This window comes from Nesoenas mayeri (genome assembly GCF_963082525.1).
Source record: "Nesoenas mayeri genome assembly, chromosome: 1".
In the NCBI taxonomy this organism is placed as follows: domain Eukaryota; kingdom Metazoa; phylum Chordata; class Aves; order Columbiformes; family Columbidae; genus Nesoenas; species Nesoenas mayeri.
The window spans coordinates 22,929,823-22,947,457 of NC_137541.1; the positions used below are offsets into that span (position 1 = coordinate 22,929,823).

Genomic DNA, 17,635 nt, shown 5'->3' on the forward strand with positions numbered 1-17,635 from the left:
CTCCTTGTACTCAGTACTGGTGAGGCCACACATCAAATCCTGTGTTCAGTTCTGGGCCGCTCATCATAAGAAAGACATCAAGGTGCTGCAAAGAGCTCAGAGGAGGGTAACAAGGCTGGTGAGGGTTCTGAAGAACAAGTCTGATGAGGAGCAGTTGAAGGAACAGGGACTGTCTAGCCTGGAGAAAAGGAGGTTGAGAGGTTGAGGGGAGACCTTATTCCTGTCTACAGCTATCTGAAAGGAGGTTGTAGCATGGAGGGTGTTGGTCTCTTCTCCTGAGTAGCAAGTGATAGGACAAGAGGCACCGGCCTCAAGTTGCACAAGGAAAGGTTCAGATTGGATATCAGGAAACATTTATTGACGGAAAGGATTGTGAAGCCGTAGAACAGGCTGCCCAGAAAAGTGGTTGAGTCACCATACCTGAAGGTGATGCCCAAGGCTTAGGTTGTGGTTGGACTCGACGATTCTGAGAGTCTCTTTCAACCAGAATGATTCTATGATTCTATGATCTGCTATTTGATCTAACCTTTGGGCAAATACAAACTGCATTCAAAGTAGATACATGAAGACTGACTTAATAATAAACATCTTATATAAAATAAATTTTGCTGAAAATTATAAAAGTGCAAAACTAAAATTATTCTCTACATTGTGCTGCATCTTATCTAGTTGTGCAAATCAGAATACATTTGACCAAAGAGAGTTTTAATTTTCTACATATTTGAAAGGAGTATGAAAGTGATTTGAAGGCTAGACTACAAGTCTGGTAGAAAACCTTTGGAAATCTTATGATGAAGGAATATTTTTCCTAAGTAAAATTGGGAATAAGGTTGAAATTCATCCTTGTACAGATTACCCAGCTGTAGCCCAATCAATATGATTTTTTTTTGTTACTAGTAGAAGGCTCCAGGCTTTGTATTGACTTGTCATTGTGGGCTTTTGGAATGTATTTTTGCATGTCTCCTGAGCTTTTGTGAGTTGTGATAACAATTGTCCAGCATTTGGGTGGCTATTCCCTAACCTGTTTTAGGTTAGCTCTCTGAATACTGTATATGGTAAAGATCTAACAAACCTGTGAAGCCACTCGGTAATAAAGTAACTGGGACTTAAATTAATAAGCAGGTAATGGATGGAGATAGACTGATTATGGATGGGAACTCATTTTTTAAAAGAGAAAATAAGCACGCAACATTAGGAAATATGTAAAAGTAACCTCAGCTGGACCCAGCACTAAGAAGGAGGGAACACCTGCCATCTATACCATGTACCTTCTGGTGAAGGACTTGGGATGCTGACAACTTAACATAACATCCACTTCTCTTTATTTTTCTTGTGGAAGGATGAATCTGTTGTCCTTAGGAACTGGTGGAGCACAGACAGAGTATGTACCACTGGAGAAAGGGGACCAACACTCAGAAGTTCCTGTCTAACAGATTTACCTTCATTATTAGTGAGATTTCCATGCAATATTACATAATTTGAACAGTAAGAGCTAGTACAATTGTAACTGGATTAATAATAATATTTGCTATAGTTTTTATTAGGCTGCTAAGATTTTAATTAGACTAACACTAAATTCTTTGCTTGGCATTTTGCCCATAAGATCTTAACTATAACACAAAATACCATGAAAATCCTATTACTACATGATGTTGAAGATTCAGTTAATATATAACATAAGAACTACTTTTAAATAATCTCCTTCCTCAGTTTTCCATGCAGCACAGACTTTTTGCAATATGGTTCTTTAATACTGATTTATTATTTTTTTTTTTGTTACTAGTATTTGAAGATTTCTTAGCTTAGTTTTACAAATTGTGAGTACCTACTCTCTGCTTGAGATTTCAGCTTTCAGTACTCCTGAATATCAGGACTGACACACATATTATGACAGACATAGTAGAAATTGCTCTTTGGTCAGTGACTGGCTACTGTGGCTCTATTTATAGTAAGGTTCATGAAATGAATGGATCACATGGTCATTTAAAAACCATAATATTGCAATGAATTGTGTTCTGTGGTATATGTAAATTGTACGATAGTGTGATATCTCATGTATCTTATAGAAAGAAAGAATAATCAAATTACCTACTGATATTTTAAATTACTTTAAAGGTCCACAAGGTAGTGCCTAGCATTTTCCGTGAGACATTATGTCCTGAGGATGGACCACAGTAAAGAAGCAGACTCGAGTTTATTACTGCTCTTAATAAAACATTGTAATAAATGTTGCAGAGAAAGCTGAACATATTTTCCCTTCAAAAATGTTGCTCATTTCCAGTGAGCAGAATATTTGATAATGCAACACTTGTTTCAGTCTGATCTCCTCCATCTTTTCCCACAGAATAGCATCATTTCTGATGCCAATGCTCTATGATTTTCTCTCTAAAACCACTGACTAGGTCTACAGGGGTTACAAATCAACAGAAAGTTTTTTCAAATATAGCAATTACAGAAGAACAAAAGTATCTGAAACTTGTATATGGAACCAAACAAACGGATGAGGAAGGAACAAACTGAAAGAATTAAAGCAGGCTAAAAAGCCAATTTTCTAGATTTTTTTTGTTAAAGTTGACATCTTTCAATAGAAATGACAACTGATATTTACGTCTACCATGTTGAGAAAGTATCATGTTACTGTAAATCACAGAATCATAGAATGGTTTGGGTTGGAAAGGACCTTTAAAGGACATCTAGTTCAACCCCACTGTCATGGGCAGAGACATCTTTCACTAGATCAGGTTGCTTAAAGCCCCATCCAGCCTGGTCTTGAACACTTTCAGGGGTGGGACATCCATAATGTCCCTGTACAACTTGTTCCAGTGCCTCACCACCCTCATAATGATTTTTTTTTCCTTGCATTCAATCTAAATCAACTCTCAGTTTAAAACTGTTGCCACTTGTCTTGTCACTACAGGCCTTGTAAAAAGCCTCACTCTATCCTTCTTGTAATCTTCCTTTATACATTGAAAGACTACAATATGGGCTCCCTGGAGCCTTCTTTTCTCCAGGCTGAGCAACCCCAAGTTTCTCAGCCTGTCTTCACAGTACAGGTGCTCCAGCCCTGTGATAATTTTTGTGGCCTCCTCTGGACCCTCTCCAACAGATCCATGTCTTTCTTGTACTGGGCACCCCAGAGCTGGATGCAATACTCCAGGTGGAGTCTCATAAGAACCTTCCTTGGCCTGCTGGTCATGCTTCTTTTTATGCAGCCTGGGATCCGACTGGCTTTCTGGTCTGTAAGCAGACATTTCTGGCTCATATCTGATTTTTCATCCACCCTGATTGCCCAGTCCTTCTTTGCAGGTCTGTTCTTAATCAGTCCATTCCCTGGTCTACATGGGTATATTCTGTGTTGTTCTCTTAGACTCTATATAATATAGTAACTATACACTGTCGAGAGTATTCACAGGCCATGAAGTCAGTTGTCACAGTCCCACTAGGCTTACAATATTAAAATCTCTGAATCTCTCAGCAAGAAAAGCATGGTCACATCACCATTACACAGTGGGAATCAACCCAAACTGCAGGCAATGGGAATGGTTTGGAACAGTGTGAGCTGGTCCAGGCCCAGGCTCACTTATGCCAGGAGTGCTCTAACAGTTTAACAGTACAGGCATTAAAGTCCAGGCCTATATGTTAGCATTGTTTCATTGTCTACTACATAGATAAAGTGGTCAAATATTATATTTATATTAATTGTTCCTCAGCCCTAGAGATCAACTATTCCTCTTTTCATTTGATACATTACAATTGCATCCTGATACCATCTCTGTGACAGGGGAATCATGTCTTGTTAGGAAATGAGATGAAGAAATACACAGTGTTGGGCAACCTTTACTGGTCCAAGGATAAGTTGTTCCCAAATGACATGGACAGATTAGTAAAGCTTGGTGAAATGAATGTTTTCAAACTCCTGTTATCTGAATTTCAGGAGTTGTCTTTCTTTGGGATACAGTTGTCTGCCTCTGTGGTAAAATCAGGTATTGAGAAGTCATGGGAAAAAGTTTGGATGAACTAAAGTTAGTTTCAGGCATGTAGTGAAAAACACTTTTTAAGGAAAACTATGCAATGAAAACTTTGCAATGTGCAGATGTGTAACATGTCATTTCCACTGAGCAGCTGACAACACTGAGTTCTCTGTATCTAGTTACCTTAAAATAATAAATACAATGCTATAAAAAGACATAGTAAAGTCACTCCTTTCTTTGCATAAAATAATTTATATGTAGAAAGTAAATACTTATAAATATTGCAGAAAAGGTCAAAATTAGACTTAAGTGGAAAATCTGAACAGTGAAGTTGTTACTATAATGTAGTTTCTGAAATGCAGGTATATACATGTTCCACTGAGGCTACAAGCTTTTATAGCTCCTCTCCAAGTTTTAATGAAAGTTCATACTTTTGTATACGGCACACATTTAATTTGAAATAATTTATTAGATCTTTCCTTTCTCTTAAAGTTTCTGAAAACAGCTGAAATGTGAAGATAAAAACACAGAGGATTTTTTTTTTCTCATTTTGCTTTGTAATGTACAGAATTACAGCCTACATTTACTGCTTGGGATAATAACCTGATAAATTTTGTACTTTCATGCTTTTGTATTTTAGTTGGATAAAAATATGTATGTTAAGTAGTTTCCCATGTTTTCTAACTGAATAAATATTTGAGGAAGACTCATTCTATGAAGTTTATCTTATACTTGGTAAATAATCTTGTTATATGAGAAAAACAACAATTTACTTTTACCTGTGATGTTTTTATCCAAGAATAGATGAATTTTCTTCCCACAGGTCCAGACAGAAAAGTTTATTATGCAGCGAAAACAATAAAATTCCCTGATTTAAACTTATGGACATGGAGGTTCTGCAAAGAAACATGAATACTTTTGTTTGTGATTGGCACCTTGCCAGCATTGCTGCCTCCCTTTTTGTACTGTCTTGGTTTCAAGTATATTTGTCTGCAGTGAGCCTTTTTGATGATGAATTTAGGTGTGGAATCCATTGCATGGAGTTTCTTTCTGATTTGTGAATACAGCTGTGAAACCATAAGTGTCACGCAGTCAATTCTTTAGCAAGCAGAAACACATGCAAAAGTGATTGTAGTGTTGTGTCGTGTGCATGACTCTAAAAGAAGAAAGGGACTGTCGTTTTCTAAGCACTCTAGATTCTGCAGCAGAGGGAGGATGGCTATGAACACTTTCAGTGTTTTTCTGAGACTAAAAAGACTTGTGCTTTCTCCACCACAAATGGAGAGGGACAGTTTTGCTGTCTTTCCCAACCTATGGGATGCATGTGGATAGATAGCATGTGTCTTTATTTTATGATATATCATTTGTCTTCTGACTATAGATGATGTGATAAAGGCTTCCAACAGCTGGGAGTGAAGGCAAGAGTGGTGGGCCTTAAAAAATCTAACTGGCTGAAGGATCTGAGAAGATTCATATAAAAGACATGAAGTATTTAGTAACAAGGATGAAGGAAAAATTAAATCATAATTCAATCTTTTGCTTTGTTACTGGCAGTGTAATACAGTTCACGAGTGCCTGTCTCGGCAGCATGATGTAGACCCCATTGTTTGATACTGAGGCTGTTTCTTCAGCCTGTGAAGTAAGGCACTTCTAAATGGCAAATTGTATAGAATTAGTCAATAAGAGACATTAAACCAGCTCCTATCTTTTTAATCACCCACTTTTCTTTGAAGTGTAAGTTGCTGACTTGGATCTGCACTAGGCATTGCAATAGCTTGAGATGTACCAAGCCTTCCCTCTGTGGTTCAGCACTTCACTAATGGTTGGACTTGTTCTTCTTCTGCTTTACAACTACCAGCAGTTAGAGAACTTGCACCAAAGTGGAAAAATTAGATTCAATTCACTCAAGAAGTCACAATAGCTGTGTCTCCCACCTCAGTAGGGTATACTATTAAAACCAGATTAGGGAACAGGTTCAGTAGGAGGTACCCTTTATTTGACCTATTAAAACTGAACAGAAAAGAAAAAGCATGAGAAGTTCATAAATTCTGGAGGGACCCTGAATATTACCTTATGTGTGAAAACAGGGGAGGACTCAAAACAAGGAAGCAATCTGGATAAAAGTCATGACATTGCCACTGGATTTTTGTGTGTGTGTTTGTTTGGTTTGGTTTGATTTGTGGTTTTTTGTTGGTTTGTGGGGGTTTTTTTGTGTGTTTTTGCTGTTGTTTTTGTTTGTTTGTTTCTGTGGTTTGTTGTTGTTGTTGTGGGGTTTTTTTCCTCTAATGATAGTTACTACTTTGTGTTGAACTCAAGGTGTGCCTCTGCAAGCACCAAATTGATGAGATGCTACTTGGGGGATATTTCAGTTCTAAGCAGTGAAGCCTAGCTGAGAGACAGTCATTCAGCCAGCTGCACAGCTAGCTGCACTGTGACAATTTGGTACACATAGCTGTTTTGAGGCACAGAAATTTTTCAGGTTATCAAGGAGGCAATTCAATTTCAAGTACTTCCAAACTGAAGAATTCATTAGAGTATCTGTATCTGTATTTTCATTTTTGGGTGCCCTGATATTGCCTATGTCACATTTTAAGTTTCAAAGTAGAAAGAAGGAGATACATAGTCTTAGAATCAATGGTAGAAGATAGAAAACCCCTAAATATCCACACAACCATTACATATTTTAGCTACTGAGGCAGTCAGAGGTTATGCTACCAAACCTGGCAGGTCCTTCTGATGAAGAAAGGGTCCAGGTCATTTGTGAGACAGACAGATAATATATATGAGTGGGGACACAGGTTCTACATAATTTACACGTGACACAGTCTGTTTTGAGGCATCTTTTGTCATTTGCGGAAGCGGAAACAAGTACGTAAGAGGTGCTGTAGCAGTTCAGATATGGGGTTAGGGCAGGGGATGCAGACAGAAAGGTATTTAGGCCTCAAGTTTTTCCCATAGTATAAAGCTTTATTTTTTTCTTGTGCTACCATGATTTTAGTTTTCTGTCTTATATCTTTGGACTGTTAATAAAAAGGAGAATAGATATAGCAGTCTTTTTTACATCTATGAAAGGCTTTATTGGACAAAAAGTTTGTAGTTCAGAAGGGATTTTGGTGTGAAAAGTGCTGAAATCCTTTCCTGTGTAACAATGAATCATTGTGAGAAAGGGAACTTTATTCTCCTGTAACTTAGAGTAAGATACCACTGTGAGACACATTAAACAGTATTCAGACCTCATATCTTATTAAACTGAACTACTTTTGTTGCTGCTTGATTTTTAGAGCAGTTAATTCTCTAAAAGTTTCAGGTAGCTATGCTCCCAGAATAGCAAAAGTATCCAAAATGCACATCCATAAAACATCATTGTCCTCTTGTGAGGGATAAAACAAGGTAAGAGTCAGGCAAAAGTCAAATCAAGTGTGTGGTATCCTGTTTATTAGACTTGTGCTTTGTCAGGCTGTGAGAATGGGGATTCCAAAACTGGGAATGATTAGATGCAGGGGATGTTCCTGTCCTATAAACAGGCTCTCAGCCTGTAAATGGCCATTTAAAAAGAAGTAGGAAAAGAATCAGACCTAGGCTGTCATTGACAAGTAGTCTCCACCTGAGTATGCAGTTGCGTTAGTGTATGGAGTCAGATTGATGTACACACCACACAAAATAGGTACATGTAGTTGTACAGGTAGTTGTTCAAAGCCTTCCTCTCAAGGTCTAGCAAGTTTCTTAAAGTCCTTCCATCTCCTTAGCTTCATTAAAGAGTAAGTAGTAAGGGTGACCCATGTAAAACAAGATCCCTAAGGCCAAAGTTCTGTAAAGACTATATTCACTATTTGAACACTTTTCTGTCGGAAAATTCCTAACTCATTCTAGTTTTAATGCTTACATAATTATAGTGGCTGGTTCAAAACCACAGCAATAATTAGCAATAAATCCCACTGCATGTGAACTGTAATCTGCAATGTGAAACTGTGATCTGTGATTTTTTATTTTTTTAAACACATTGTTGTGCTGGTCCTTTCAATTAAATCCACAGAAAACACAGTAGATGTGAAGATATAGCTCATGTAAGACACCTGCACTGAATGCATTGAAATCCATGGGTTCTTATTATTTCAGTGAATGGATGATCAGATTTAGAGTGAATTTACTTACGAAGCAGACATGGTTTCTCTTTAGAATTTATTGATGTTTGGTACTGTGGGACTTCTTATTACAAAAAATGTCATTGAGATCTGCACATATTTGTTGCTAATGTGACTAGTACTATTACATGAATGTATTTATTTAGCCCTATAACATCCAGAGGTTCATTAACCTTTTTTATTGTCTAACTCTTATACTGAACCCTGAGAGAAAGATGAGCCTTAAAGCTCAGGTACTTGATAAGGATTTAAAACGTTATAAATTTAAATGCCAGACATTGTTACAAATTCCACAGGTGAGGCTCTAATAGCCACTTAACTAACATGGTTTAAATTTTTTAAAATTGTAAGGCTTCAAAACCAGGTTTTTTATGTTTAATGGAATTTTCATACATGCTACGGTTTGTTAAAGGTATTAGTTGCATTGATTTCAGTTGTGTAAATCCCATTGGGAAATATATGTATCTTTAGGAACCAAAATATTTTGCCTTTCCACATCACATAATGCAACTCTTAACGCTAAAGGCCACTGCTGTACCAGTTTAATTGGAGATCAGCCATTGTGCTGTTTGCCTGTGAATGTTCATCTGCACAAAGGGCCTTCCACAGAAGTCTGAAAACAACTGCTTGTTAATGTAATCAGGTGAGGTTTTCATTAGAAGTGTTCATGAAGGTAAAACTCTGCTTTCAGGCACATCACTGAAATTTTGGAGATTGGAAGGAATTAAATCATTTCACTGGTGTGAGAAAAGACTGTGTAGTGTATATCTCCTGATGTATTGTCTTAATGTATTACTGAAGGGAAGGTGTTTCTCCTATAACTCTCCTGAGCGTAACAGGAAATTCTGATTGTCTTTTCATTCTGGTGCTGTCCCTAAAAGGAGGTCCAACTTCTAACAAATTTTGAAGCATTGCCAGTCTGTTCTTAAAGACTACATAGGGCTGTCCCTCCTTTTGTGATCAAATTTGTCAGTTTTTTGTACAATTATACAGATGCTTTGCAAGGTAGCTCAGAGCAAGAGTCCAGGCTTCCAAAGTACATTTGTCACATTTCTCACCTACAATTGCTTTAAATGAGAGCACAATTTATTTGTGATGCCTAAAGAGAAAGCATCTAATGGAAAAACTTCATAAGCTGAAAGACATTGAAAATATTCAACTGTAATAGTGACTGCACACCAGTTTATTATATCTCTACTTTTCCACCAAGGGTCAACTTACCCAAGGGCACTTAATAAAAACAGATGATCTGAAGCTGACAGTACATACACACTTACTACCCTATCTCCAGGTTAATGTGTTTTGGCCAGGGTTAAAATCATGCCTAACAACATGAATGAGTCCTCTACCAAGGCAATGAACAAGTTTTATTTCAGTATCTTTTTCAGTTTAACATCATTACTGAGAGATTTCCTGCTCAGTTTGGGAAACCACACAGAACTGTAAAGTAAAACTGTCATCCCATAAAATGTCTAATAAAATATTATTTGTTAAGAAAAAAATAATGTTGAGCAGGACTACAATTAGTATTTCAAATATACTAATGGGATACTTTTCCAAACAGAAACTTTTCTCTGTTGTTCTTATGGAGTAATCATCATTATTTTCCTTTATGGGACTATGGGCTTGCTTTCTTGTCAATAGAGACTCACTCAGAAATGTCAGATTTTTCCTTCCCATCTGTTTAAAGGGGAATGAGGTCCTTTGTGTTCTGATTTCGTGGTTTCCATTTTTCTGATTTTTTTTTTAGTTAGGACTGTGACATGTTAATATGTTTATTGTGAGCCAAAAGAGCATTGTGATTAGAATTCAACAGCAAGGTGGAACAAACAAACATGAAAAAACCCAATGAACTCAAGAATATTCAAGCTTCACTATGGAGGAACAATTTTTTCTTTTCAAGCCTGAAGTTCAATGAGTTTATCAAATATTTCATTAGATTCTGCATTGTGTCTGCTGTTGGTTGAACCATGCTGCATGTACTGAATCGCCACATAGCATATTGTTATAGAAACTTCTCTATATTAAAGTAGATGATACAAGGCTAATCCTATTGTCCCTCCTCTTTTCTTATACAGACATATTTATTTTCTGAAAATGCAGTTGTTACAGCATCTTGATTACTTTTATGAGAATGAAGTTTAATGAATATTATGCTCTTTCTACCTTTTACTCTTAAGGTTAAAAAAACCCCAAACAAAACAACCCTACTTGACTATAATGAAAGGCAACCAAAGTCAAGGGTCTTTCCAATGTATGTACTTTTTTGTAGAGTGTTATTGGTTCACTTTCCACCTGGAGTTTTAAAGTTAATTATTTTTCTTCTTATGTTAAATCAATATAGCAATGTTTTTTATGTTGTTCTTTCTTTCTTTCCTTCCCCAGATGTACATTCAGACAACAACACTTACTGTCTCCATGAGTTTAAGTGCTTCTGTGTCTCTGGGCATGCTCTACATGCCCAAAGTCTATATTATAATTTTTCATCCGGAGCAAAATGTTCAAAAACGGAAGCGGAGCTTCAAGGCTGTAGTGACAGCTGCCACAATGCAAAGCAAACTGACCCAAAAAGGAAATGACAGACCAAATGGAGAGGTCAAAACTGAACTATGTGAAAGTCTTGAAACCAACAGTAAGTCATCTGTAGACTTTCCCATGGTCAAGAGTGGCAGCACTTCTTAATATATGTACGTTCACCAGAATGCACTTTCTTTTAAAAATAGTTTATTCTTTTTGTTGCTTGTTCTGCATGAATCCAGAGACGTGTCAGAATTCATGTACTGCTGAATGCAGGAACGCCTAGAGTTGTTTGAAACATTCTTTCTAACAGGAGGCTAGTAAAAACAAAAATAAACAAACAAAAGCAAGAAAACAAAAATATTAGATTTTGGAAAGCCACATATTTTTTAAATTATCTGGTTTAGGTTGTGCTAATTTGGTGTGTTGTGTATTGCTGTGACAGTTGTGGTATGTCCTGACAGTTCATGAAATGCATTTATGGCTATCATTGTATATTCAAAACTCAAAGGCTGTTGAGAAAAACATAATTAAAACAGTTAACATTTTTTTTTCAAATGTTGCAGTTGCATATGGAAGTGAAAATAATGCTTTTAACCTTTCGACCTTAATATTTGTTGGCTTTTTCCTTTATCACAACTCATCTGTACTAATGCTTCCCAGACTAATGCTTCTCATCAAGGTTTTTGTTGTGGTCTTCCTTATCTAGGAAAAAAATTGTCATAATCCATACATGGCTTAATCATTACACGTTCTGACATGTCATAGGTTAGTAATGGGAAAGAATTCTTTCCCTTGTCAGAAAACTTCCTGAATCTTGCCACATTTCTAAATTGCTCTGGTGTGGGAGAGAACAGAAGTTATAGCTTCTGTTGCACCACATGACATACAGTCTCATAAACTGGGACTTCACAATAAAAATAATCAAATATGAGTAGAACCAGTAACTTCATCCTAAGAGTCTACCAGTAAAGAAGAATTGGTTTCTACTGAGAAGTGAGATGTCATATGGGGTGGACAGCAGGTGTTACAATTAAAGATAAGTTTTTCAATCATTTTGCTCAAAATAAGGTTTTTTTCGTTTTCTTATTTTTTTTTTTTTTTAATTTTTATTACTTTTTGATGATACTGATTGGAGATTGAAAAGTACGGTTTTGTTCGAGCGCATTCAGATAAGGCAAAACCAAGTCTGCAGCAAAGTTTTGTATTTACTTCAAAAAATGGAAGGCCCTACTAAATGCAAACAGAGTTTTCCAGATTGAAGACTATATAAAAGTCCATGACTTTACCACACTATAGTTCCTAATGCCTGGAGGATACTGCGTGCAACTGACTGTCTGATATCTAATTGAGAAATCCTGTGTCTAGTGTTCCTTAAACTGAGATTATTCATGGAACCAGCTGCTGTTGGAAGCAAGTCTGTTTCTCTAGTAGTGTGATGTATGCAGGGTAATGCTTATTTACTGTGCTCTAAACATGATTTTAACAGTAGCACATCCATATAAGTCTGAGCTCACTAGAACTATATCTTGACTAGGCTTTGATCCAGGCATCATAATGTTTCATAGGCAAAAATTCAGAGTCAAGTTACTTGCACTCCAGAGAGGTGTCCTTATATAATTGAACTCTTGGCCTCAAGATTGATTTCTCTCTTTTCCAAAATTGTTCTGCACTGTTAGGATTTTAACAGCTTCCCTCATTTCTGCCAAAATAGTTATTGTCAAAACTTCATAATTCCTGTAAATTATCAGTGCATAATGTTACATAAGCCCTTTTCTGTAGATCCATAACAGCAATGTCTCAACATGGCAAAATTTCTGCTTGTACTGACTCCTTGTGAGGTAGATCTTTCTTCTTAGTAATAGTATATGAAGCTGACCGAAAAAATCAGGTTTTTTGTGGTATACCAGAAGTGGGTGGTAAATGTTTCCTGCCTTTTCCCAAGCACAAAAACTGGTAACGATAACAATCATAGAATGGTTTGGGTTGGAAGGGACCTTTAAAGGTCACTTAGTTCAACCCTACTGTCATGGGCAGAGACATCTTTCACTAGACCAGGTTGCTCAAAGTCCCATCCAACCTGACTTTAAACACTTCCAGGGATGGGGCATCCACAATTTTTCTGGGCAATCTGTTCCAGTGTCTTACTATCCTCATTTATAAAAATTTCTTCCTCACATCTAATATAAATCTATTTTCTTTCAGTATAAAGCCATTGCTCCTTGTCCTATCACTACACGCTCTTGTAAAAAAATCCCTCTCTAGCTTTCTTGTAGGTCCCTCTTAGGTACTGGAAGGCTACTATGTGATCTCCCTGGAGCCTTCTCTTCTCCAGGCTGAACAATCCCAACTCTTTCAGTCTGTCTTCATAGGAAGGGTGCTCCAACCTTTTGTGGTCCTTCTCAGGACTCGCTCAAATGAGTCCAATACTCCTAACTAGGTGAGAAATAGGATGAGGTTGTCAGGTAATTCCTCTTGTTTCCTACTCAGAGACAACTCTGCTCTGACTTGTTCATCCTCTTCCATGTAACAGACTTTAATCCGTGTTGTCCCTTGCATGAATACAGTCATTTATTTTTTTTTTTGGGAAACACATTCATATTTAGTGAAAAACAAGTTTCATCTGGGAAAAAGGATGAAAAAAAATCCAAACACAATTACAGAAAGAATAACAAGTACTTTAAATGCATATAGGTCAGATCACAATAAAAATTCTAAATTGCTTCAGATCCTCTTTTATTTTATTCTTTTTATTTTTGTCTCATTCCAACAGCAATGTAGTAACTGGAGCTAAAAAACAGTGTTCATTCCCAGAAACATTTTGAGCCAAGTCTGTTACTTTTTCTGGCCATCTATGCTTGCCAACTGTGGCACATGTTATTAGTATGAAATGCTAACAGTCTTAAAGAGCAGGACACCAGCTGCTGAAGGTTTCAGATCCCCAAACAGGAACTGTAGGCTTATTACAGTGAACTATAAACACACTTGCAATATTTATCAAGTCAAAAAAACATTGTTTGGAGATGAGATCAGATTTAATACATTTCAAACTTTTATCTACACTAGTTTCCTGTGCTATCATTTTTTAAACTAACACCACTCACAACTCAATAGAATAATTTTTGTTTCTTGGTCAAATCTAGATTATTCTGTCAAAACTATTTAAGTCTCAAATATACAGCAAAGTTACAACAAATTAACAAGTTACTCTAAATCAACTGAGGTGTAGTAAATACTTATGTTTGTATTTTGAGGTTCTTATAAATGTCCTCATATAACTCAGCTTACTGAGTTGTGATAAATCTGATTATGTTACATTGCCACAGGCTAAAAACATACACATGAGAAGTTATCATAGAACTCAGCTGACACAGGGTAATGTGTAAACTAGCTTAATCTGATCATGTATTTGAGCCTATTTTCCGGGTGAAGGAAAAAATAAGCTCTGCTCCCTCCATTATTTTGTTCCCAAGTGTGTAGAGTTTGCAGATATGCATTTATTTGTTATTTCTTAACCCAGAACAAAATCCTTTTATGCTCTAAGGAACTTGGTGTCATTTCAGCAGACCTACATTATTTTCAGAAGGGACTTAGTGGGTCAAAGGAAAAATAGAATCCTCTCAGAAATCCAGCTGTGGGAGCATGGGAGAGTTCAGACTAGAGCAGTACATCCCATCTGAAAGATGTAAATGAGTCTATATTTGCTTCAAGTGTCCCAATACATGCAAATAAAGCTATTTCATGTTGGTGTTTGAATACTGTGATCGATTATGTGAAAGACTTGCTTAATGTGCAAAAAACAATCCTCTCATGAATAAGCTCTTCCAGAGATAAAGTATTGGAGCTACCTGTGCAAGTGGAAGCAAAAAAAACCCCTATATTTTGCAGCTCCATTTTAATTATTCATTCTTATATATACATTCTTAGGGAACAAAAATTACACTGGTACATGAGTTATAATGGTCTTGTTCTGTTGTGCCATAAAAAATGGCGAATGTTATATTAGAATCAAATTGCTCAGAAACCAAAAGAAAACATGAAGAAAAAAGGGAGCAGCAAACTTAGCTATTTGTAGTACTTTTTATTATTTTAGTGATCTTTGATTTAGTTTAATTTTTGGTGCAGGAAAGAGAAACTTTCATTTCTTGGTTTCTGTAGTCTATCCTTCCTAAATCATTGGATTGTTAGACTGGATTTAGGAGTTAGCATGAAGAATCATTCCCTGTCTATCTCAGCTATTCTCAAAAGATTACCTACAAAAAAAAAAAAAAAAATGGAAAGAAGGAAGTCATGGCAATAGAATTAAGATCTTTGAATCTATAGATCAGATAACTTTTGTGCCATCAAATTACTTTCATCCTGCCAACCACATTCTTCATTATCATAAACAGAACATGTGTGTTAGAGACAGGACATAAAATGTATTCGGGAAGCCAAACTCCTCTTTATGCAGTGTGACATACACCTTATTATAGAGACAAAAAAAGAGACTCAGTCGCCCTGCAGTCTGATTTCGCACACACCCAAATGGTTTAGAATTAGGGAGGTGCCTGTGAGACCTGATGTCACCACTTCCCTCTTCCCACAACTACACTAACACAACAGTGGAGACTTTGGTTGTATTTCTTTTTATAGGGTTTAGATATAAGGGCTAGAAACTGACATAAACTTCCACATAATATTCACAGCTGCTCACTTTTACAATAGCAAAGGTATTTAACTTTCTCAACATATTGCCTCATTCTGAACAAGGGGTATAAATGTTGCTCAAAGGAAGAAGCAATCAGCTGACCATCAACATAAGGATACCATAATAGCATGGCAACTCTAAAATAGAACCTAGGCTCTCATAAACCCTTCTTCTGTCTCACTTATATGCAGATGCTTTGTGTCTGAAGGATCTCCAGAGAATACGTGTTGTAGGCTCTAGCTATCCAGTTTCACTAACTTGAAGAGATTTTTCCTATCTCTATGGTTCCTTTCAAGGACCACAAGCCTTCTTCTAGATGGACAACCTACCACTAGCTGAACAGTTTTCTTCAGTCAGTAGAAGACAGAGAAAAATCTAAGCTCTAAATTAAAAACGTGCCTATATCAAAATCAGACAAAATACCAGACAAATAGTATGCTGAAATTCTGTTATAGGTATGCTAATACCACTCATTCCTCTCTATTGCCCTCTCCTTCCCCAAGTCAGGAAATTAAATAAGTTGCCATAAAGAACATGGAACTTGAGACCCATCTTGTTCACCAGTTATATACATGCTTAAATTTTCTTACTTTATTCAATGCACATGGGCCATGTTAATTTGGAAATATAGTTAGTCATGGTCTAAGTTCAAATGCTAAATATGTGAGGTTTTTTTCCTTTCTTGATTCTAAAAATTCTGAACCTTTCCTTTTCTTTTTTTTTCTTTTTTTTTCTAATTTTATTTACAGCCTCCTCTACCAAGACAACTTATGTCAGTTACAGCAATCAGGCAAACTGAGCAAGGATGAAATTCACTTGAAGACCTGCAGGATGGGATTTTGCAAACAAAGACTTTACCACCACCAGAATTCACTCTTGGAAATATCAGTAGATAACATTCAAATCTATAGTCAGTCTCCTAAAGGACAAGGATTATCAAGAAGCAAAAGACTAAAAGAGACAGAGGAAGGAAAAGTCCAGGTTTATAGCACAGAGATAGTGTCCAGCTTCTGAACTGTTCACTCACAAAAGGAAGAAAATCACAAAAGGAAAACAAATGTTCGCTTGTGAAAAAAAAAAAAAAAAGCTGTTGAAATAAATCATGTCTGATGTTATATTTGTAAGTACTTTTTTGTGATTGTGACAATTTCCTTTCCTGTCTTACATTGTTCAACTTGTAAAAGAAGATGAGTTTGTTTCTTGTGATGGCTGACTGAATTAAGTCCTGGGCTATGCTAAAATAAATGCAATGGTTAACGCATGCTAATTTTTATACAAAATAATTTATTTCTAATAATAAAGGAATGTTTTGCAAATGTTGAGACTTGTTTTGTTGCAGTTTTAAGAAAAAAAAGTCCTTACACTGTTGTCTATTGTTTGTTTAGAATGTGCAGTAAAGGTGGGTGTACAAATAAAATAATAATCATGGCATCAGAAGAATGCAGTGTAAACTCTAAGCATATGTGTGTGCGTGTGTGTACATGTGCACCTGTGTGTGTATGTGCGTGCATGCCTGCATGCATGTGTGTGTGTGTCCTCTGCAGTGTGTGAATTTATTTGTTCAAAGCTTTGTGACTATATTTTTTAATGGAAGGATTTTTCCCACTTCTCACCCTTCAGAGTAAGTGCATTTTATATGTTTGTAAAGTGAAGGACTCCTGACAGTAATTATTTTGTATGATTGTATTATATTTTTGAACCTCCACTAATAACTCTGATTCCTTTCATTTCTGGAACTTACAGTTTGTAAGACTTTATGACAGCTAGACTGGATTAAGCTGAAGGTCTATTCAGCCTAGTATCCTGTCTCTGACAGGAGAATGTAGCAGATGCTTATCTCAATAAAGGTGACTTTGAAATAACAGGAGAGAAATCAATGGAGAATTTGGAAAGCAGTTACCCAGCAGATACATGTTTTATTGCCTCATTAACACTTAAAAATCAAGGAAATAGATGTCCATCTACAATCTTCGCATCTTCTGACTGTGCATGAATTAGAAATGATTACACAGACACAAAGAGAAATTCATATAGATATCTATGATATTAATAACGCTCTCTAAAGAAGTTTAAAAAAGACAGCTAGGGTCTTTCCACTTTGTTACTATACCTGTGGTTTTCTTTAAGATTTTTTCATACCATATGCTACTTACCATTTGTCAAGTCAATGAGTCTTCACAATCAGTTGGTTATCAAATGTTACGTCTCCTGAATTAGACTGGATGGCTCCTTTTGCTTTTTTCCTCAAAGGAGCTGTATTTTTCTAACAAATATTAAAGAAGCTGTGATGGGTTCTAAATTACATCAATGAAAGT

At 36.3% G+C, this 17,635-nt stretch overlaps 1 protein-coding gene across 1 annotated transcript in view; it reads left to right on the plus strand.

Moving 5' to 3' along the window:
• GRM8 (glutamate metabotropic receptor 8) overlaps positions 1 to 16,133 on the plus strand; it is a gene marked incomplete at its 5' end in the record, with an annotated part of 339,943 nt that extends 323,810 nt beyond the window's left edge. The window contains 2 exons of the mRNA XM_080342389.1: positions 10,499 to 10,745; positions 16,070 to 16,133. Of these exons, the coding sequence (XP_080198515.1) occupies positions 10,499 to 10,745; positions 16,070 to 16,119 (297 nt within the window). The 3' untranslated portion in view covers positions 16,120 to 16,133. The remainder of the gene's footprint in view (positions 1 to 10,498; positions 10,746 to 16,069) is intronic.
• Positions 16,134 to 17,635: the final 1,502 nt, after the last annotated feature.